Source organism: Nannospalax galili, unplaced genomic scaffold (genome assembly GCF_000622305.1).
Source record: "Nannospalax galili isolate Female #2095 unplaced genomic scaffold, S.galili_v1.0 scaffold559, whole genome shotgun sequence".
NCBI lineage: Eukaryota > Metazoa > Chordata > Mammalia > Rodentia > Spalacidae > Nannospalax > Nannospalax galili.
This window is the reverse complement of record NW_008343479.1, coordinates 2,804,576-2,827,107: the sequence shown is the minus strand read 5'-3', so window position 1 is coordinate 2,827,107 and position 22,532 is coordinate 2,804,576. Positions and strand designations below refer to the sequence as shown.

Sequence of the window (22,532 nt, the reverse complement as noted above, 5' to 3'; positions counted from 1 at the left end):
CGCCCGCTCGCGCCCCCAGGCGCGGGCCACGGAGCCGAGCTGCCATTCTTCCGCGCGCTGCTGGAGCGGGCGCGCTGCTCCCGCAGCTGCCAGAGCCAGCGCCTGGGCGGCCCCGCGTCCCGGCACCGCGTCAGCGAGGATGTGCGCAGCGACTTCCAGCGCAGAGTGCCCTACAACTACCTGCAGCGGGCCTACGTCAAGGTACCGGAGCTCCCTCCTGCCCCCACACCCTGCTCTGGCGAAGGCTGGGTCATCCGAGCATCGCTCTGCCCTGCGGCCCCGCAGACTGGGTCTCCTGTGTGTGAACGTAGATGCCAAGTGGCCCAAGCTCTGTGGACTGCACTAAATGAACCCGGACAGGTCCTTTTCTCTGTCTCAGTATCACCTTCTCTTTCAGAAAGTGGGCTGTACTGATAAGTCAGTGTTAAAAGTGCCCTTCACTGGTCCACCTAGCCGCTCTATTCTCTTCTTGACCTTTCTAGACACAGTCCAGTGTGCATTCCACTGGTCTCTTCCCTCACCGCCGTCTGCGCCCTTTCTCTGTAGACTGACAGAAAGCTTTCTAAAGTTGAAAGTAAACGTGATCCTAAAGTAATTTATTCCTCTTCAGCTAGTAAAGAGCAAAGTTAAAAGGTTCTGGAGAAAGTGCGCTCAAGGTGCTGTGAGGCAATCTGCTCAAGTGCTTTCTTTGGTACCGGCTTCTTATTGTCCTGGGCTATTTTCCAATAGATGCCCAGTGGTTTCTGGTCTTATTTGTGTCTATTTAACTTCCTTGAGGTTAGCGTCAAGAGGTATACAGTGTGGCATATTTCCCACAGCCACAATTTTAAAGATCTTAACTGGGTGCTTTGCCTGAAAAAATTTAGAATGAATTCCTCAGCCCTCTCCCCCAGTCACCGGTTTTACTAGGAACTACTTTCTTTCCACCTTCTGGCATTCTGAGTCAACATATTACGGTCTATTCTACTGGTGTGGGAGGAGTTCATGAAGTCACAACTGAGGAGGAAACTTAGTTCCAGTGCGCTGTGTCTACAGTTGACTAGGCTGGGGCAAGAAATGAGGGGAAAGCCAGAATTCTCTCCAGGACAAAATTCTGTTCCATTATGCTTTCTGATTGGTTTACCAAGGCTTATGGTTTCTTTTAGACGAGCATCACAGTTTCTGCTGTTCTTCCAGAAATCAGTCAGAAGGGACCTTGAGGAGCCAATAGCAAAGATACCATAAGCTAGTTCAGAAGAGACCCTGAAGTGTGCTCACTATGCCTGGTCCTTTCAGGAGTCTGATGTGAAGTGACCATCTTGCTAATGGTTCTGTTACATCTTGGAATGATTTCCTTTCTCACAAAGGAAAGAAAGAGAGAAGGGATATTCATGTTAAGTCCTTTGGAGAGAACCCTGTGGCAAATTCAAGCATGTGGGTTACTGTGATTCTGTAGTTGCATTGGTTTCACTTAATATTAAATTTATCACTCATTCCGTGACTGTCCCGTTTGTCAAAGGAGATGAAGCCATAGGCTTAGGAGCCCTCAAATTTTTGTAGTGACTTGGTTCTAAGAACAAGTCACACATAAAACACTCCTGTAAGTGAACTGCTGGGTATTGTCTGAGGAGCCAATGATGTTTAAGATGTTCTTTCAGAAACATATGGCTTCATATATTCATTTCTATCCACCAGTAAGTATTTCTAAGTACCTACAGCCTCTCATCTCTTCCTGCTCTTCTTTCCCCTTTCACTGGTCAACGTGAATCCACATAATTAATAAGCTCTGCAGAAGGAAATATTTTTACCTCTTTGGAGATATGTTTTCGATGGTTGAAATTGGCTAACATCTAAAGAATGCATTATTGTTTTCTCCCTTGTAACCCCTGAAAACATTAGAAGTAGAGTGAGCCTTGGTTTTTCTTCCCAGAGATTTTCTCATAAATATACACCCATACCCTCCACTACCACCACCACCACCACCACCACCACATCCATTTGGCCAAAAAAAAAAAAAATTTTTAAAAAAAAAGACAAAACCTTTTAAAACAGTAAAAGGCCATCCTTAAGCTGTGAGAGCTTTGGATTCCGGGAAGTTCATTCACTAGCAGGATGGCAAGCTCCCTGCATGTACTTGGATGTGGTCGTAGTAGCTTGTATTACGGAATTGCTTCTGACATGTACAGTCTAGTTAGCACTTACAAGTCTAATCCTGGGCCAGATCTAACTCAATGAAGAACACAAGGATTCTCATAGCTACGGAAGTGCAATCATTCCCACCTAAGAGGTGTATGCACTGCACAATCCCCAGGAGGTATAGCCTCTAAAATCTTGACTAATGAGCTACCAATATAAAGGAATCCCATTCATTAATGAGATGGACAGTAAGAGGAATTGAGAATTGTAAACTCTGAGACCCTTGGAGTTTAATTTCTCTTTTGATAGATGAAGAATAGGATTTTCAGAAAGGGAAATGACTTTTCTGAATGTCACATCATAATATCAGAGATCAACATGATTTGGTAAAGTGAGCAAAGAACTGGGAGTCTGTCTGGGCTCAGAGGCTAATGGACTGTATGCCTTTGCTGTGCCCACAGGCTGTGGAGGATCTTAAGTGCCACAGAATGCGGTACCATAAAGTCAGATGTGGACAGCTCCAGGGATGGGCAGGTCCTTGTTCTATGGGTTCAAAGAACCTCCCCTTTAGGTCTGCTCTGCAGTATCTTTCTAGAGACCTGGTAGGCTGGAAAAATGTCTGAATAGTTAGAGGCCATAGTTCCACCAGGCACTACTAGTCACTCTGTGTATGTGTGTGTGTGTGTGTGTGTGTGTGTGTGTGTGTGTATGTGTGTGTGTATGCAAAAGCAGAGCAAGATGCTTTCACCTTTTGATTTTTATCACTTTAGATTGTAAGACACAATTCATCATTCAAAACCTAAAACCTAAGAAACAGTAATCGATGTAACGTTCTTTGTGAGAGCATGTAGATGTTTCCCTTTGCTACTGTATAAAACGAATGTTTTAATCCAGCATCCACAGCCACTCTTCCCCTTCCCTTTTACTCTCCTGTCTATCTATGCCTGAAACTTTGGATCTCTTTGCCTTGTTTAGTCTTCCTGGGAAGCTTTTAGGCTGTGGAATAGAAAACAATGAGAGAATCAAGTCTGTCAGCACCAGCTTCCTGACCTGTGATTTCCTATCTGCTTGCTTGGTTTGAGTTTCAGAGGTGAGGGATGTGAAACACCAGGAACAAGGTCTGATTCTCAGCAAACACTGCAGATGCATCCATCCTTATCATTCTTATGATAATACATATCTCCTCCTCTTCACTTGATGATATTGTAACTATCTGACCTTAATACCCCAACACAATGGGTAGAATCTTTTGAGTTCTACCTTGTCCCTCCACAGCTCCCAGTAGCTGTTTTAAATACTCCTAGCAGAGAATTTTCTGCTTCTTTTTTCTTTTTTCATTTTACCTTTAGTTTGTTAAATGAAAAACAAAACAAAATGAAACAACAACAACAACAACAACAACAACAAAAACCTTTATCACTTATCTTCCCAAATCAAAAATTAGGAGTTCTTTTTGCATCCCCTAAAGTAGACACTATCAGATATAGATGCTTACTAAAAGAATTATCACATTACCCTCTGGGCATGAAAATGTGTCTTAACATTAGCCATGTAAGGTCCAGAGTTTGGGTCATTAGCAACCATGTAAATATCTTAAACAAGATTGGTAGAAGTCCATGCAAGTATCTGTTTGTTGAATGAATACTACCTTAGCTCAACACAGATAAAATATTGTTCAGGGAGATTTCAAAGTAGAGGGAAGACAGTTTGCCACATTAAGTATTTGTTTTTCTGAATGTCACTGTAGTGAAAGGCCACAGGAGGACTGACTCACTGGGCTTCTGACTGTTTTGTATTTCGAAGTTCTGCCTTTTTAAACCCTCTCCACACTCCCTTCACTTTGATTTTTTTTTCTTTTTCTAACTTATCTTTAATTTTTGTTACTTAAAGCTGTGCTTCAGAAAATCCTAGGCACAGCTTGGCTGTTTTTAGGAACTTTTTTTGAGTTTAAACAAATGTAAGAGTGATATTTTCTCTTATCTGTGTCCTGGATCATCAGGAATGGCTTTTCTGTATCTATTTTCTTCAACTGTTCCTAGCCATTTAAGAAAAACTGGCAGTAAACTAGCGCTGTTTGTTTATTTCTTTACTTGAAACAAGCTTGTTCCTGCTTGTTCAGTTCTTGAATTCAGGCTTTGTGTAGTTTGACCTTTGTTTTTATTCCCAGGATTAAGTGGGGTAGAGGAGTGGGGATTGTACAATTAGGCAGTTCTGTTACCCACCCCCATTCATTTAAAATCCCTTATCTTGACAATAATCTATTTGTGGTTTACGTAAAGGTAAGCTCAAGTTATTTTCCTGCCCCTGGTCTGCTTTATAGCTGTTTTCTTTTTCTAGACTGAAGGCTTCAAAGAGAAACTGAAAACCAGACAACTGTGTCCATGAACCTTGTTGTTCAGAAAACCTTGTCCTGACCCCATATTTAAGTATTTTTTCAAGTATTTATAGAATGTGTACATGTTGTCTTTGGGTAATTTCAACTAGGACGGTAGTTTTGTGTTCTTAGAGTACCTGATCTGAAATATTGGTTACTATGCCTCTGGAAATGAGTCCTTTTTCCTCTTTCCTTCTAATAATTATTTTTTTTTCTTTTTCTGCTTGCATCATCAAAATGTGGTAGTCATCTTCTCAGCCTCTGTTCCATTTCTTAGGAAGGAAAGCTGTGAAATTCATTGTCTAGCCATCCCTAGGTCCTGCCTGTTAGCCACAGCAGGGCTGATCCTTCTGAAGACTGGTCACCATTCTCATAAATATTAAGTACCACAGGGCTTGCAATTTAATCCAATCAGAGCAACAACTGCCTATAAGTTCTCTCCACTCAGCCTGGGCCATCAGGGATTTGATCACAGATTATAATAGAGGAAAGTAATAAACTGCTTGCCTCTTTTTTTTTTTTTTTTAATGGACTCATCTATGAGAATCAAAAGATTCTGTCAGTAATGTCATTTGCTCATCTATAAACTCTAAAGGGGTAGTAAGTAGAGTTCTTTTTGCTAACATATTAGCTTGCCTTGTGGGAGGGGTTTGATAAATTCTGAAAGATGGACTTCTTCATGTAAAATAAAAGCTCATTGGAATTGGTATAGCAATGGTTCCTTTGTAATGTTAAGTAGTCGAGAAAACTGGATCTTTTGGGATAACACATCTGAAAGCTGAGGGACTCCAAGAGAAGATCTTTAAATCAAATAACTGTTCTGGGGGCAGGGACAGAAGAGTGAGAGAAAGGCTCATCATTTTATTCCAGAAATGTATTCTAAATCTAGCAATGCAGGGTTGGTGAACATTGGCACTGTAAAGGCTTTGGTTTGATGGACCCTCAAAGTTCATGAAGAACTCAATCTCTGTCACCTTAACACATGATATCAGTGGCCCCAGATTGGTAAATCAAGGAAAGCCAGGAATTGGAGATGGGCCCAGAATGTAGGAGTCCTACTTTCTAAGCGCCACATAAAAGGCATGTCTGCCTTCTGAGGGCCACTGGGATCATCAGTGGTGCAGTGAGATTGGTGTTGACCCCTGTTGCCTTCAGAGGCAGAGCAGACACAAGGCACCTCCTTCCAGGCTCCTCTCCCTCCCTCCACCTTGTATTTTCATTCACATGGTACGCAAGTCACTCAGCCAACAGTCACAGTTGTCTGGTGGAAAATTTTGCGTTTCTCATTAGGAACAATAATTCCTCTTTTTTTTCCATTCCATTTTCTTCTGCAATTCTTCTTCTGTCTTTTGATTCATTTATCCTTTCTTGCCGTCTGACTTCCTAACTATGTAATTTCTACCAGGCCTGGTCATCACTTGCCAAATGGATGACTTAGAGGCAGCCTTCTGCGGAGTATGCTGGGTGTGTGTGACCTTCTGTTTTCAGTACAAAGAGGACAGCAGGCTGTTGTCGGAAGAGGCTGGTTTCACTTGACCGTACTCTCTCTTCTGCTCTAGTGTCTGTCCAGTGTACTTATCTCCTGGTTTGTCCTTGACCCTACCCTCTATGATCCTACTAATGGTCTACATGATAAAGGTACCTCTGAAAAGGAGAGGGTTAAGGTGAGAGTAGGGTTAGACAGGTCGGGTTCAAGTAAAATGGGAAGCATAGAGCCTGTTATTTAACAAGATGAACACTCATAAGCAACTCCTGTCAAATTCTTTTTCAGTTCTCTTCCTTGTGTGTTGTATTCAGTATGGGAAGATAACCTCCAGATCCCCATTTTTCTGCAGCTACCCCTGTCATACTTGTTCAGTGTTAGTACTCCACTGTCCATTTTACAGATGGGAAAATAAAGTCTGAAAGAACAGAGCTGCTGAGGATGAAAGCAGTGAAACAGAAGAGCTAGGAATAGAATCCAAGAACCAAGATTCCTTCCCACCTCTGTGTCATTTCCTTGCCTACTGTTGGTAAGCTGTACTCATCCTTCACATCTACATAGGATTTAAAATGACATAGGCTTATAATACAAGGCCCACAAGGTAAACTGCCCACCACAATGGAAATAGGAGGATTATTTTTATACGAATCTCACCCAGTCCACTCATGATAAGGAAAGTAACCTAATCCTAGGAACTGTAATCAAACAAGTTGCATTTCTGCAAACAAGTTGTTGTATTCTTTTTTGTGTATTTTATGTGACTTACAATCACCAGCCACTGAACCTGCCCCCTCCCCCTCTCCTCCTCCTCTTCCTCCTCCTTTTTCTTTTTCCTCTCCCTCTCTGGAAGCTTCTGTGATTTGAAGTGTTTTTATCAGCTTAACTATTTAGGTTCCTCCTGTTCTGATACTCTGAGACAAAGGCTGTCACTTACTTGCTGAGAGTTCATGTATCTGGTAGAATCAAATTAGGTGACCTTTTCCTAAAGTTCTACCTCTTTAGGAAGATTTAGAAGAAGGAAAAGTCACATCCAAGTGGTGAGCAAGAAGAACTGAAAATAGGCTTCATGGATGAAGTAATCTTAAAATGAGTTTGTTCTAGGTGTTAATAGGGGAGATATGGATAAAAATTGGGTTATTTTAAGGGGAGAGTGAAGGGAGGGTTATACAAGGAACCTTAGGGATAAGGGGAAAGAAGGTGCTCAAGAGAGGTGTGACCATAGGAGGAAGATATTAATAAGGGAGAAATGGGAAAAATGGGGGCACTTTAAATGGGGAAAACATGGTGGAAAGGTTAGACAATGCGGGAGATAAATAATGCCTAGCTAGGTTTTCAAAAAACCAGAGGGAACCATATTGAAGCCATACTTTGAGGCCTATAATTTGGTAAGAGGGACATAAAGGACAGTTTTTGCTCCTTGCCCTCTTAGGTCAACTAAACTCCAGGGGACTATGAGCATCTCTCAAAATATCCTGTAATTGTGGTGAATCACCTGTCCTCTTGATCAAGGAGGCAATGGAGACCCCACCAGATGGACTTGAACTAGTGTCCAGCCTACAAAGAGGAGGGTCAACACAGAGGAAACATTTCCTCCATGCTTCCAAGTGAAACCAGCCATGGTCAAGTAGGACCTTTGACTTATCTTCACATAGATGGAACTGGTAAAAGAAAGGAGCCAGGGGCTCCTCCCAAGCTTATGTTATCCCTGAGGAACAGATCCTCAAACAACCTTACGAGTAAAAATAAGTTGGTTTATCTTAGTCAACTGTATGGTCTTAAATACCCAAAAGGAAAGTGTAACAAAAGATTAAAGGGATCAATATAATTCTCTAAGAGTCCATGTGTATAGCTAATGGCTACATAACAAGAAACAATGCCAGACAGGAGATACCTGCCTTTGAGTTGTTGGCCAGGGTGGCCCAAGAGACCCCCAGACAGTAACCTAGCATAGATCTGGGAAAATGAACCTCAGACCCCAATCTTATCTAAAGGAATATTGGTAACTGATTGCTGCTAGATGAAGAAGAGCTGATCTTCCTAAAACAAGGAGCTCTAGATAGGCTGACTAGATTCAGTGGATGGACAAGCATTGGGGAACAGCTGGGGGCGCTGACAACACAATGGACAGTAACAGGAATGACAGAGTATATGGGCTCCAGTGCGGGGGGTGGGGGCTATGGGAGGGTGCCATTTGGGATGTGGGTATATAAATGAATAAGATTGTTTGGGATGTTCTGTATGAAATACACACAAAAAATCAATCAATAAAAAAATGAGTTATATTTGAGGAAGAAACATAAATATTTGCTTCATATTAATTAGTAGAGGTGAAAAACATTACCATTGAAATCTACCTGATGACTTTATATCCATGCTCAGGTGCCAAGGATCTCAGAAAGTAACTGACTGTGACTAGTAATAATCAGATATATAGAGGTTAGAGATGCCTGTCTAAATGACTGTGTTAGTAGCATTAAAAATGAATATTTCTGTATGAAATAATATATTTTAAAATGAAATGTAGATCTTTTTTTAAAGGATAAAACCTCATTCAATTTTATGTCTTATAGAGTTTATACTGAGTTCAATATTACATAACTGTATTAATTCAACTGTGAACCTAAAAATTTACAGCAAATTTTGAAAGAGATGCATCTTTGCTCTGGAAATTGTTATTGAGCATGTTAATGCTATAATGAAAAAGAAAAAGAATTAAGTCATCTGCAAACAAGGTTGATTTGATCTTCTCCTTTCCTGTTCATATATTTGTGTTTTCCTCTAGTAGTTTCAGAGTTTCACACTTTGCATTCAAGTGTTTAACCCATTTTGAGTTGATTTTTACTGTCATTGTTAGTATTAACTTTAGTGCTAGTCACGGTGGATAAAATTTTAAGTTACAGCAAATAAGGGTGTTGAAAGAGGACAGCCTAACCTTGATCCTGAGTTTAGAAAAATGATCTCAGCATTTTTTCCATTCAGTGTGATCATGGCAATGGATTGATTGTATAGTCTGTCTTATGTTGAAGTGTGCTCGGTTTGTTCATATTTCTTCAGGCTTTTTGTTGTTGTTATTACTTCATTTTTTTTGCCTTTTCTTTGTTCATTTGATTTATATTTTTGAGACAGTGTCTTAATGTGTAGTCCTGGCTGGCTTCTAAGTGCTGGGATTAAAGAAGTGTGCCAGTATACCTGGCTCCTCAGGGTATTTTTATCATGAAGTGATGTTGAATTTTATCAAAGGCCTTTCTTGACTCTATTGAGATAACCATGTGATTTTTATCCTTGATTCTATTTATGTTCTTTATTACATTTGTTGTACAATTCCTGAATCCTTGTAATAAAATAACTTGACCATGGTAAAAAAAAAAAAATAATAGCTTGTTCTAATAGTGCTGAAGCTAGGCTCTATGTAACTGCAGCAGCGCCTCTACTGAACACGCTGAGGTAGAGCCCGTCAACTGAGTGGACAAAGGTATTCCTCCTCAGTCTCCTTTATCTCCTCTCCTGTCTGCAGTAGCTCTCTGCCACATTCATGACACGTTAGAGTTCCAGCCATTCTATTTTACAAATGGGCAATCAGTCTCCAAAGAGATTTGAGTTGCTCAAATTAATCCAGAAGTTTAATGGGAAAGTTAAAACCCAAGGTCTCTGACTCCCACTGTGGGGACACCTGCCGCTGATGCTGTTTGCAGGACACACACTGAAGAGGCAGACCGTAGGAAATGAAAGCAAAACACATTGCATTTTACTCATGCTATCTGTTAAATGAGCATCTGTGAAATGAAAAGCCGGGCTTCACTGTGCGGATGCATTGCTCGCCCTACTTCTTGGCCTACTTTTGGGGAAGACTCACCACTACCACCTGGGTCAGTGCTGTTCCACATTGAGTGAGGCAAAGAATCTTTTCTGGAAGAGAAATGGAGGATTAAGAGCCAGAAATGGAGCTAGCCAAAACGTCAGAATTTCCAGAAGTTCAGGCTATCATAATGATCCTGCTGGAATTCATCATCTGAAAATAATAGGTTCAGCTTTTGTGAAAAGGCCAGAACACTACTGGAGATTTCAGTGAAACTGCATCCAGACTCTGAAAAGGGTTGGAAAAAGGTAAAAGATGCACTAAAATAAAATAAATGAATACAAAATAAAGAAATGTAGGAAAGTTGATGGGGCCGATTTTATTATTCTTACTTGAATGCTAAATATTTAGTTTTAACTCTGAAAAAAGTTAATAGTCTTGCGTGGTGAAATCAACAGACATAAAGATCTGGACACAGAGAATTACTTTATCGCCAGATTTGGTTATTTGTAAAGATAATCTCAAATTATGATATTAAAAGATTAATCCAATAGACCATATAATTTTTTCCCCAGTGAAACAAAAAATGCTTCTTAATATTTTAAGACTGAATCTTAGATTAGCCTCAGATTCTAATACATGCCATTTACAAATGCAACCAGAGGCAAGCAATTTCACAGTCAATTATGGATTCTGTTGGGTTAGCAAGAGCTTAATTAAACAGTAGGAGCCACAGGCTTTCAGGTCAGTAGACTTATAAGTCATAGTGTCTCAACCTTGAGTTATTCATATTGGGATGAGTAATTATTCATTGTGGTATACTTTCTTGTACATCTTAGGATGGTGAGCAACATCACTAACATCCTTAGATAATAGTTTTCAGTAGCAATGTGACCCAAACTTCTTCTGAACAGTATGACAAACAGAAAATGTTCCTGTACATTGTAAAATTTTCTTTGGAGATCATGATCACCCAGACTGAGACCTGATGACATCACCACTTAGCCATATACAAGATGACTGTACATGAAAATTAGAAACGTACAGCTTAAGGTGCATACTTGATGACATTGAAGAATCATAATATTTATGAAAAAATTGGGCTGCAACTTGGCTTCATGCCAAGAGGAAATTCATTGGAAAAATAGCCTTTCTCCCTTCGATACAAAGCACTGGATTGACCTGCCAGGGATAGTCCTGCCTGACTGCCCTAGTTCTCGTTGTAGAAAAGACCAGAGCATCTGACTTTCCTTTGCTTCACATCCCAACATGACCCAGCGCATATTTTAGTGACACAAATGAGCATCTCTTAGTTAAGAACTCTAAACTCCAGAACTGATGTCTTTCTTCTTCATCTCCAAAATTGTCCAAACCTAGTCATTTAAAAGTACCGCACTGCAATCCTTAAGTTTCTTGGGTTTAGACATATTGTCTGAGAAATTAGCTTGACCCAAATAGACAAATGCCAGCTTATACAAGTTGGGAATAAGAAGCCAAGGGGAAAAATGTGTCTGGGTATGTATGTGGGTGTGCATGGGGAGAGAAGGTGGGGGAGAGAGAGAAGATACAAAGTTTAAAAGTGAAATAAAAGAAATTATGAGGAAATAAATTGAAAAGCAAATTGAAGTTCAAGCAGGATATCTGGACTGAGAGGAGGCTGTTAAAAACAGCGTGTGGATGTTGCATACTCTAATATCCACATCTCTGGGATAAAGCCAGTAACTCAGGAGCAGATGCTGGTCTTCCTGCAGTCCTGTCTCACCATAGGCCCAGACTCTACTGAGACACCTCTGCCCTGGTGAAGCCCAGACCAGGAGAGTCGGTTCTCTCTCAAGAGAAGGAAGGCGCTTTCCTCAGGGAGATTCCATTTGCACAGCTTGGAATATTTACCAAATGGCATAATTCTCCCTCTAGACAAAAAATAAACAAAGGGAAAGAATCCCCCCCTAAAAAGCTAGCTATTAATTTATATTAACATACACTTCCTCCTCAGTCAACAACTAAAGAATTTATTGAGACTGTTTAGGTATAGCCTTCTTTGGGGGGCATGAAGTTGGGAAAATGAGTAAGCAGCTTTCCTCGCCTTCAAGCAGACCTCAGCCTGTTGAGAGCAAAATGTGTGTTACAGCTATGACACCAACCCTTCAAAGGAGAGGCAGGACTGTTCCTGTATGGAATACATTTATACATTCATTGACAATTTATATGAAAGCTGTGGAATTAGATATGGAAAACACTTAAAAATTATGGCAGATGAGAAATAATGGTTAACTATACTAGGGATTTTAACATGTCCATAGAAGAAAAAGGGGGGGAAAACTCACTAGAAACAGAGAGAACAGAAAATTTGGATAATTAATTTAATAAAGAGTACAGTCGGGCTGAGCAAAGTGCTTAATTCTGTAATTCCTAAGTTTGTGAGACAGAGACAGGAGGATTGCGAGCTGTAGGCTGGACCCTGCTTCAATAAGTAAAATAAAATAAAAGGAATACAACAGTTAAAAAATAAAATTGATGGGTCATTTGTTTTTGATAGAAGGTGTATCATTCTAAGTATTAGAAAATACACCATAATAAATGAAATAATGTCTTTTAGAGAATTTAACTGGTCTTTGTAATTATAGACTATAATACCTCAAAACTAAGTTCAAGTGAATTATTATTTTAGTGATTTTTAAAAAATTCTTAAAGGAAATGTCCTTTCAAATTTCCTTGGGATCCTAGATAGAGCTGTTTTCCTTTTTATGTTTTATCCATTACATGTTTTGACTCTCAATTTCTGTGTCTATGACAATAAAAATTTTCCTAACACACAGAGCAGATGAAAGGACAAAATGAGAAAACATTAAAGGAAGCTGTTTGTGAAAGCTATGTAGAAAGGAAAGAAAAAAAAAAAAAAGGAGACTGCATCATGTCCACATGAAACCAGGGAAACCAGCCCCATCCCTTCAGGGCTCTTGGTCTAATTCAGTAAAAGAAAATAATAAAAATGGACTCAAACAGAAGCTTTAGGACAATTTTATTACCATTTAAAGGAAAATCGTCAGGGCAGGCAAGCTGCAATCTCAGCCTCTGCCCCAGGGAGAGAGAGAAGAGAGGAAAAAAACCCATGCCTGTTTAGAGCATCAATGGAGGTGACATGTAGTAGGCTAGCAGGGTAGGGAAGGGTGAAAAGGGGAGCTTTGCAGGAAGAAAACGTTAAAGAAACCCAAAGTTGGGAGGTAGCCCAAAGTGTTAAGAAAACTCTGATTAGCAAAGGAGAGAATTCTAGGTCCAAAAGCACTGCAGTAGGGGATGTGGCTTCCTGGAGGGTAAGTTCACTATCTCATTAATACAATGGGTATTCTACCCATTTCTCTAGCATGACTTAAGGTGAACCCACATTCCTGTGATCACTAAATTAGAAAGTTAAAGCTTCACTCAGGCCAGAGACTGAATTCTCCTGACCAGATGTTTCTTAAGGGGCCTTCTCACACAGAGATGCTGTGAGAGGGTGACCACAGGAAAACCTTGGGCTGCAGACTGCTGAAACAGGTCTGAATAGAGTGCCCTGCTTTTTAAAATTTTAAACATAGTTTATTACTTTTATTTTATATGAAAGAGTGTATTGCCTGCATGTATGTAAGTGCACCCACGTAATACAATACCTGCAAAGGTCAAAAGAGGGCTTTAGATCCCCTGGAATTGGAGTTACGATTGTTAGCCACCATTTAGGTACTGGGAACTGAACCAGGGTCCTCTGTAACTGCAGCCAGTGCTCTTAATCACTGAGCCATTTCTCCAATACTAAGTCCCCTACTTTGTAACTAATCATGGAATTGGATTTTTTTAACCTCAAAAGGTCAGAATGTATCAAAAAATTCATTATATTGATAAAAGAATATTTCATGTGTGTTCATGTAGAATTGGACCACAGGAAACACAAGAGCAACCATCTGACTCTGAAAACCACATCAGATTACCTTCCTGGTATGTTTGTTTGGAAAACAGGTTATAAAGGAACTTACAGTGGTCAACAGACAGAAAAAGTCTTTGAAAACAAACACCCAGACTTAACTTGGAGGCAGATATTTGTATAACTATAATTTATTGGTAATAGTATTATTTACTTTAGATATGTTATAAGCTTTACATGAATTTTCTTATAGTATTCTTACAACCTTAATATAAAGATTCTAGTATCATCTTCCATTTGCAATAAAGACACTGACATTTGAAAGATCAAACAGTATGCATACTGAGAGGACACCACTAGTACTGAGCTGAATTGCAATCTGAAATCTTGACCCAGGTTTTTCTGGTCAAAAATCCTGGGTTCTTATTCCTTTTTACAACTTGAGTTTATGCATCAGCTATGTTTAGCTAAAAAATGTCCTACCTTGTAACTATTTAGGAAGAGTCTTCCATTTGGAAAATGGGGCTACTCATACATACTTCACTGTATATAAGAGATTCTTGTGAAGAGTTATTTTAAAGAAGATTGCTCCTTGCACCATAACTTCCTGGCAGAGGGTAGACTTATAAGAGAGATGAGGAACCTCTTCATGATTTACACTAATTTAGGCAAAATATAAACCAGTAAAGAGGTGGTTATACATGCAGTAGATAGAGAGTACTTGGAGACACACAGGCAGATCTGGACCTGTTTACAAGACAAATACCTCACCTGTATCAGTTTCTTCACCACCACACTGGAAAACTTCTCCTATTAGGGCCCAGGGACAGTTTGCCATGTTAAATCCTTTCCTTCTCCTCCCCATGGCTGTCTCTCATCATTTGCTTCACAATTTTCTTCAGATTGTGGCCTCTATTTTTCATTTTTATAAAGTAGGACTTTGTTCAAACCTTCTCTGCTTCATAGTACTAGATAAAATCTCTTTGCACAGACACAAAGAGCTTGGGATTTTTATGTCTGTGCAAAGAGATTTTATCTATTATTTTTATAATATTTTCAGAGGGGGGAAGGTTAGAGTAGTCAAAAGCCCCATAAAAATAAGTAAATCAATCAAACAAGAAGAAAGAGTACGTGAAGTTATCAGAAAAAAGTGATGGGGAGATATGAGAGGAGTTGGAGGGGAGGGAGTGAGCATGGATTTGATCAAAACACCTTATATGCATGTATGAAATTCTCAATAAGTTATTTATTTAAAAAAGTTAATAAGCTCAAGCTCACGTACCCATGGGAGATAGCCTAGATTTGGGAATCAACAAGTCTCACAGATATTGGGGCTGACACTCCTTCTTGTGTAACAGGTAGGCAATGGAAGGGTAATTCAAATTAGATTGTATAGGAATAAAGAAACAAAGCTCTGTTCCCATTTCTGTCACTCGGGGTTCTTGGTAGCTCTTGAGGGCCTCCTTTGGACAAAGGAGCTCCGAATTGGGTGATTTAAAGAACTTTTCTACTTCTTCCAACTTGAGAGCCTCAAATTCTTCAGTGCACAGGCACATGGATCCCAAAATGTACCTATGAAAAAAAATTGATGTGCTAGCAATATAAGAAGTGGGAAGTGCAGAGAAGATAAAAGCAACCTGAAAGGTCATAGGAAAGAAAGTGTTTCCAGGGCATCCAACACTAAGTCCTCACCCTTGGACAGTAAGTCATTTAAAGCAACATTTGAAAACAAGGCACAGTCATATTTAACATTGTGGTACTTTAAGATGATAAGATAGGATAGGCCTAATTCAAGAGAGACAAAGATAGGAGACTGAGAGCAATGGTGTATGAGAAGTTTTTGAACCAGGTGAGTAGGCTAAGACAAGATAGTCTAAGACAGTCTTGATCTTAGTGACGTCAAAGAGTTGAAGCACTAGGGCCATGTAACAGAAGTTCATAGTAAGCTCCTGGTCTAGTACTATAGCCCTGCCTAACACTAGCAGCTGTTCTAGATGTAATAGAAAGCCTGAGAAGAATTTCAAATATGAACAGTCAAGTGCCTAATAGGGAGGTCACATTTAACATTCAAGCATTTAGAGTGATGTTGAAATAGATGAAATTTTCTAATGTGGACCTAACAAGACTCCATGATTCGAAAATTTCTTTTATCCCACACATGGAATGATTAAAGAATTTTTCAAATTGGAAAGGCTTGTAGTTCTATATATTGTTTTTAAAAATTCTGGTTATTGTAACCTTAGACCAGAGCCACTAATACACTCCCTGTAAGTAATCAACTAAAGTCAATAAAAGAAAGTGTATAAACAGAACCAAGACCTAAAAACATATACAGAAGCCACAGCCACAGAACGCTGAGAGGCAGCAGGATCTGTCTGTGTGATCAGTCTCAGAACTCTTGATTTCTTACTCAAGTCTTTCTGAAACTGTCTCTGAAGTGGTTTTAGTTGTGGTTATAGAGCAGCACCAGAAGTTTTAAGTTAAATGCTATATTTGCTATAACTGACCAGTACATATGTACATGGAATTCAAAGCGTGTATAACTCCCTTTTGAATACACTAAGAATAAGCATTCCTCTTCTGGCGTGCTTCACATGTACACTGTTCAGAGGCCAATCTACAAAGTGTGAGATGAAACACTGTTTCACCTCCTAAACCTTTACTGGTGCTAATTCTGATCAATTTAACATATGGAGTGCTAGGATGTCTCTCTGTAATAGCGTGCACGAGAGTATTCAAATGAATGTTATTAAATAATCTGGAATTAAGTCTTGTTTATTTAAAAGACATTAAGATACAAAATTTTATGAAACAATATTTAAACAGTGTACTTGTCAGTCTCTTCTTTAAACATTTTCCCATACTTTGTAGTTGGAAAGGGGGTAGAGTGCCTGCTATCACCATGGGAGAAGAGGAAAGAGAGTGGAAGTCAAAGGCAGGAAGAACATGGATCCCACCAAGGAGAGTGGAGCCCACAATGGGAGAGTGAAGTCAAGGGCAAGAGGACCAAGCAGAAATCCAAGGAAGGAGAGTAAAGAAGGAGGTGATGGATGAGTAGAATCTGGCACAGGAGAGGAGTAACTAGAAATCTAGGCTCTCTAGACACCATGGTGACACCAGAGTGTGTTGACACTTTATTCCCCTCAGGATATTTTGCTGGAATGTACTGGCTATTTTGGCATATCAAAGTCTTCAAATTCCTGCCATGACTAACTTGTTCTGGTCCTTGGACATGAGAGGGCATATTTGGAGGCCTTTTAATCTGTTCTGCTAGTACTTCTAGGTTGCAGACTTTTAGAGACCGGTTTAAGATATATGGAGGCAAAAAGGAAACCCAGGCATCTAGCTCTATGGTTCTCAAATGCTAGTCTCTAGCTAGTCTGTCTTCTTTCCTATTTTAGGCTTCTTTCTATGTTTGCATGCTGTGTTTTGTTCAGAATTTTTATCTGTATTTAAGAGAACGTCTAGGGAAAAGTTGATTCAGTCCATCATTTTTAAGACCAGAAGTCTTCATGAAGACCTTCAAAGATCTTTTATGGTGATAATGATGATTGTGGGGCTGATGAAGATGATCAATACTAATTGGAATATATTTGATACCAGAATTCTAACTGGGATTTAACAATAATATTTTATCACAAAAAGTGACCCCCAAAGCCTCTCTGATCTCAAATAAAACTTCTGGTCAATTAAACCACTAAGTGGCTTTCTGCTTCTTAGTAGACAACTGGATTGTGTTTTAGCTCATACAAGTTTGTTAAGAAGATCTTTTTTTCTACCTCTGTGGCCTAGGTGTGAAAAAAACCTCAGTACGCTCATTAAATTGATATCAACTAACCTTTTTACTTGGCCATAGATCCATGGAAGAGGTTTCTTAGGAATTAAGTCTGTGATTTAATTCTTCATGAATAATAAGTATTTGATCATCCCAGTCCATTTTTTCCAGTAGGATAATTAACAAAGACTTGAGAGTGAGAGATGGTGGCATGAACCTGCATCTTAGCTGTCTAAGAAGCTGAGGCACGAGGATCACTTTCGTCTAAGAGTCTGAGGTCATTCTGGGCAACATTGAAAGATCTGGCTTCAGCTGGGGACACAGCCCTTGTTTAGCATGTACACAGCCCTGAGTTCTGTTCTAGCACTACAGAAATACTAAACAAGTTAAAGTGTAGTGATTATGTGTGGCGGTAGGCAAAGGCAAGAGGCATGAGACTCCAGTATCAGTTCATCCAATATGTTATATGGAAAAACAATTTGGATTAGAAATTAGAAAAATAACATTCCTAAGTAATGATTACTTTCATGCTAGCATTTTAACCCCAGATAAATGTAGAAATTCCATAATCAGTGCTTCCTCAGTTCTAAATTCTTATGCATATTAAATCTAAATCACTAGTCATGGCTGTTATCAGTGTTTATGTTTTGCCACTTGGCAGAAGTTCAAAACATATTCATTGACTTTGATATGTCCATTTTTCCAGAATATCAATTTTCCTATGATTCTTTGAAGAATTAATATCTTAAAATATCTAAATAATTAGAAATACCATTCCGTGTACTTGATTATAATGCCTAAAGGACAGTTCTTTAACAGAGACAGTAACTTTGTAGATGGATTCGTGATTAATCATACTAAGTTGGGTGAGATGCCAAGAGTTGGGACATTTTCACTCTGATTTTATAATAACATGCCACAATTTCTGTAGTGCTTTGGCATTTCTATTTTCATTTTTTGGAAGTAAGATTAAACTTAGGTCCTTGTACATGATAGATATGTCCTCTGCCTCTGAGCTACATCTCCATTCCATTTGTAAAATGGAGTAATTGCAGCATACAAAATATTTTGATACTTCGCAGAGAATTTCCTCCAATAAATAATTCGTCAGTGTCACTGAATTATGTTCATCAGTTTGATCTTGATAAATATTTTTATCTTACCTTCCATAGTAAAAAAGAATGCTGTTTAGATGTTAAAAATAAATAAGTCATTTCATATTTCAATATGCTTTTTCTACAGCAGTTTCTCCAACTGTAGAGCAGTATCTTTTAATATGACCAGAGGATGGTAACAGTCTTTCTCCATTGGGTTTGTTGTATTGTTACATCATATCCTGCAGTATCATTTGAAAATAGAATCCCGTCACAAGCTCATTCTTTTTGCTTTCCAGTCATTATAATACTAAACTTGAGATGCTTTTAATAAGCCCCTAGTCAATAGTATTCAATGCAGTTACTTTTGTCACAATACCCTTTTATTCATACTTTGTATTTTATTTGTACTTTATTTGTATTTGTCAACAAAAGTTGACTTGTTCCTATTTTTATCTTTATAAGCAGACTTCAGTGATTCACTAAGGAACCATGTACTGTTTTTAAGAATAGTCTATAATGATCTATAGCAATACTACTAAGACTGCAAATTTAGTAAGCATTGTTGTGCATATATAGAGAGCTAAAAGCATTAAGTGCATCTCAATAACTAATTGGTGGCTATGAAAGGATACTCAGTTGCATCCGTGAAAGGCTTGTGTGAATTTAAGAATGTCATAATTATTAAGAATGCAATAGGACTTCTATGAAAATAATAAAGGGATACATTTTAAACCAGGTGTGGTGGAAAATGCCTTTAACCCAGCTCTCAGAGGCAGAAGCAGGTGGAGCTCTGTGAGATCGAGGCCAGTCTGGTCTTCATAGTGAGTTCCAAGCTAGCTGGGGTTACAGGGAATCCCTATCTCAAAAACAAAACAAAAGAAAACAAAACAAAAAACAAAACAAAACAAAAAAACAAAAAACTAAAATAAAAAGGTACATTTTAAATTTGTATCTTTAAATCTCAGCCAAACCCCGATTAAGTGTGAAATTGTTATAGTCCACGCAATAAGCTATATATAATTGGTGTGTTTTGAAAGTTGACAGAGAAATAATGAGATGGCACCTTTATGATCTTGGGAAGTTACACAAAGCCTCGGAGCTTGTTTCCTCATCTGGGAAAGTGAAAAAGTTTGCACTGGTACTGGGAGAGTTTCTTTAGAAAATACAAGTTATACATAGAGTAGCACCAGTTTATGGTAAGTGCTCACTAATCATAACTGTTGGTGGTGGCATTATTGCCATTGTTTCTTTAGCATTTCATCGTCTGTCTTGTATGAACGAAAGAGGATTGTGACAAATGTCATTTTCAAAACTCACCCTAAGTTTTAATGTTGAAGCACAAGCCTGAGGTTAATCCAATCTTAAAGTTGTCATTTGAGATGTAAATTATGCAGAATCTGCTCATAAAGTATTAAGACTGATTCGGGTCCCTGAAAAAGTCATCAATATTTCTGAAACTCAGCTTCCCTTTCTGTAAAATTAGGTCTATGGATTTATGACACAAATTCACAGTGAGGACTGAAGAAAGCTTATTTAGTATATTCAGTGTGGTCACAACTATCATGTGAATGTCAGGGCATATCTCATTCATTTAAGACTATATCATTTATAAAATCGTGCTACTTGTAGCATTATTTTGATGAACTGATACATTTATTTTTTTCATTTTTTGACAACATTAAATTGCTCATTTCTACTATACCAATGACAATACCCATATTGGCTATAAAGCTTAATAGACTTTAAAGAATTTTTCCCAACATCTTCTGCTTTACATAAATCAGATACAAGTAGTATAGATATAAAAGAACATACATAGTTTATTTTTGTCCTTGAAATGCTTAAAGCCTCTGACCTCCTTTAATGCATTCCAGACACATGAATGCCTTTATCCTTGGGGGATGGGGCTTGTAGGGTAGAAACTGCTTAAACCGGCACTTAGAGCTGTGCTGTGTGATAAGGTCAGTGGTTAGAATATTTGCAACTTCTTGCTTTGAATTCCTATGATAACATCCACTTCCCAGGATTATCTAGAAATGTGTGGGAATTCTAGGAACAAGAACTGAGCATTCAAATGAGACTTTCTAAATGTGATACATGAGGCAAAAAAATAGGTATGTGAGCCTGCAACAAGAGTTCTGAGTCAGCCCACGTTGTGCTAAGTAAAAGGCTTAATACTTTTCAATTTCTAACAGATATACCCATAGTTGTACATGAATTTATGTGCGAGAGATTTTGTGTTTGTGAGTGTTTGTGTGTATGCAAGTAGCTCATTTGTGGGTGTGAGTCAGTCACTCACTGGCCTCTTTGTTGTACTGTGCGTGGGAAACCAGCATCACTAGTTATGATGTTCAAGTGAATGGAGGAATCAGCCTTGTGAGACTCCACGTAGTTCCTGTCTAAATCATCAGTGACTCAGAATGTGAATTAGGTGGCCCAACGCTCCACTCCTCACTGATCCTTTGCTTGTGAAGAGTGAACATTAGCGTGTGTAATAAGATAATCACCACTCACATTAGCATCAATTTGAAATTTGTGAAATAAGTTATCATAGACATCTTCAGTTCCTCATGCAAACCCTTTGAGGAAGATTTAAAGAGGTGTTCAGTCAGACACCGAGTGTGGTAGAGCTATGACTCAGTAGAGGACTCCAGACTCAAAACCAATGTTCTTGCCAAAATGTCCCAGCTGCCATCTGTTCAGATTTGAATTACTTTGTAGACACGGAGCTGCAAATCAATTTCCATTTCAAGGCCTTCATAATGCTGCTGCTGTGTTTGTCATATGTGGTATTCTCAAGACACAGAGATTCCAGATCTGGCTGTACAAAACCATCTATTGTATGACTGCGTGTATGAAATTTCTAGAATGGACAATACAGAAAGGCTGAATAGCACAGGAGTTCTGAAAGTGACTGATGTGGAAAGTGTTTCTTTGGAGGATAAAATAGTTATATAATTAGTTCGCAGAATTGGTTACAAACCAATTATATCTATGAATATATCAAGCACTCTGAATTGTAAACTGCAGTTGAGTGTCTGGGTACATGGATTATATTGCAATAAACTTATTTTCTTATGGAGAGGAATATTATAATCCATTCATTCCACTGTTTGGTGTTTGGAAATCCTTGGGCCCTTTCAGGCACCTGTGCTCAATGAGCTGGGACAGCCTGAAGAGGAGCTGGTATGAGAATACTGTTCCCAATAAGAACCTAGGAAAGCCTAGCAGTGGCACAACTAAATGTGGAGTCATCCAAAAAGCTTTTCTGTCAAAGTGGATAATACTGGATAATACTCCTAATCAGCCATCACATTCAATAGCTACAGCAGGTGTATAAGATTACAGCAGTTTGGCCCTCACCTCCCTCTGCTTCCCGGGGACTGCACAACCCACAGGCCTCTCTCTCAGGTAAGTCAATTGCACCCTCTGCACCTTGACTCCCCCAGCCTCATTCACCATCCCATCTCCCTGAACCATATCACCTCCTAGCCTGGGTCCTGACCCATTCCTTATCTTGACACCCCAGACACATGGGGAACTACCAGTGCTTCCTGATCCTTTGTATCCAGACCAACCCAGCTCCTTCTCAGGTCCCCAGGAGACCTCTGGGCCTGATCCTGCCCACACCTCCTTCAGCTTCCCTGGGCTGCACAACCTGCCAGCTTCTTCCCTGGACACAGGGGCTGACCTTTCCTCTTTCTGATCTTTTGCATCCAGACCAACCCAGCTCCTCAGTGCAGTACCCAGGAGCCCTTAGGGCCACTTCCCGCCCCCATCTGCCTTTGCATCTCTGGGTGGCATGGCCAACAGGTGCCCTAAACCAACATCCTTCCTGGACCTGGCTCCCAGGCCAGTCCAACCCCCAAATTCCTGAAGCCAAAATCTTTCCTGGAGGGATCCAGACCTTAGGAGAAAGCCTGAGAGCATCTGATCCTCATCTGAATTGGACCTCTGTAGGAACTCCTGAAGACAAAATCAATCTGTCCATTCCAAC

The 22,532-nt window shown here is 39.3% G+C and overlaps 1 protein-coding gene across 1 annotated transcript in view; it reads left to right on the top strand.

The window, feature by feature from the left end:
* The window catches only part of P3h2 (prolyl 3-hydroxylase 2), a 193,273-nt gene that overhangs the window by 4,599 nt on the left and 166,142 nt on the right, over positions 1-22,532 (top strand). The window contains exon 2 of the mRNA XM_008839688.3: positions 5-201. Coding sequence (XP_008837910.2) covers positions 5-201 — 197 coding nt within the window. The remainder of the gene's footprint in view (positions 1-4; positions 202-22,532) is intronic.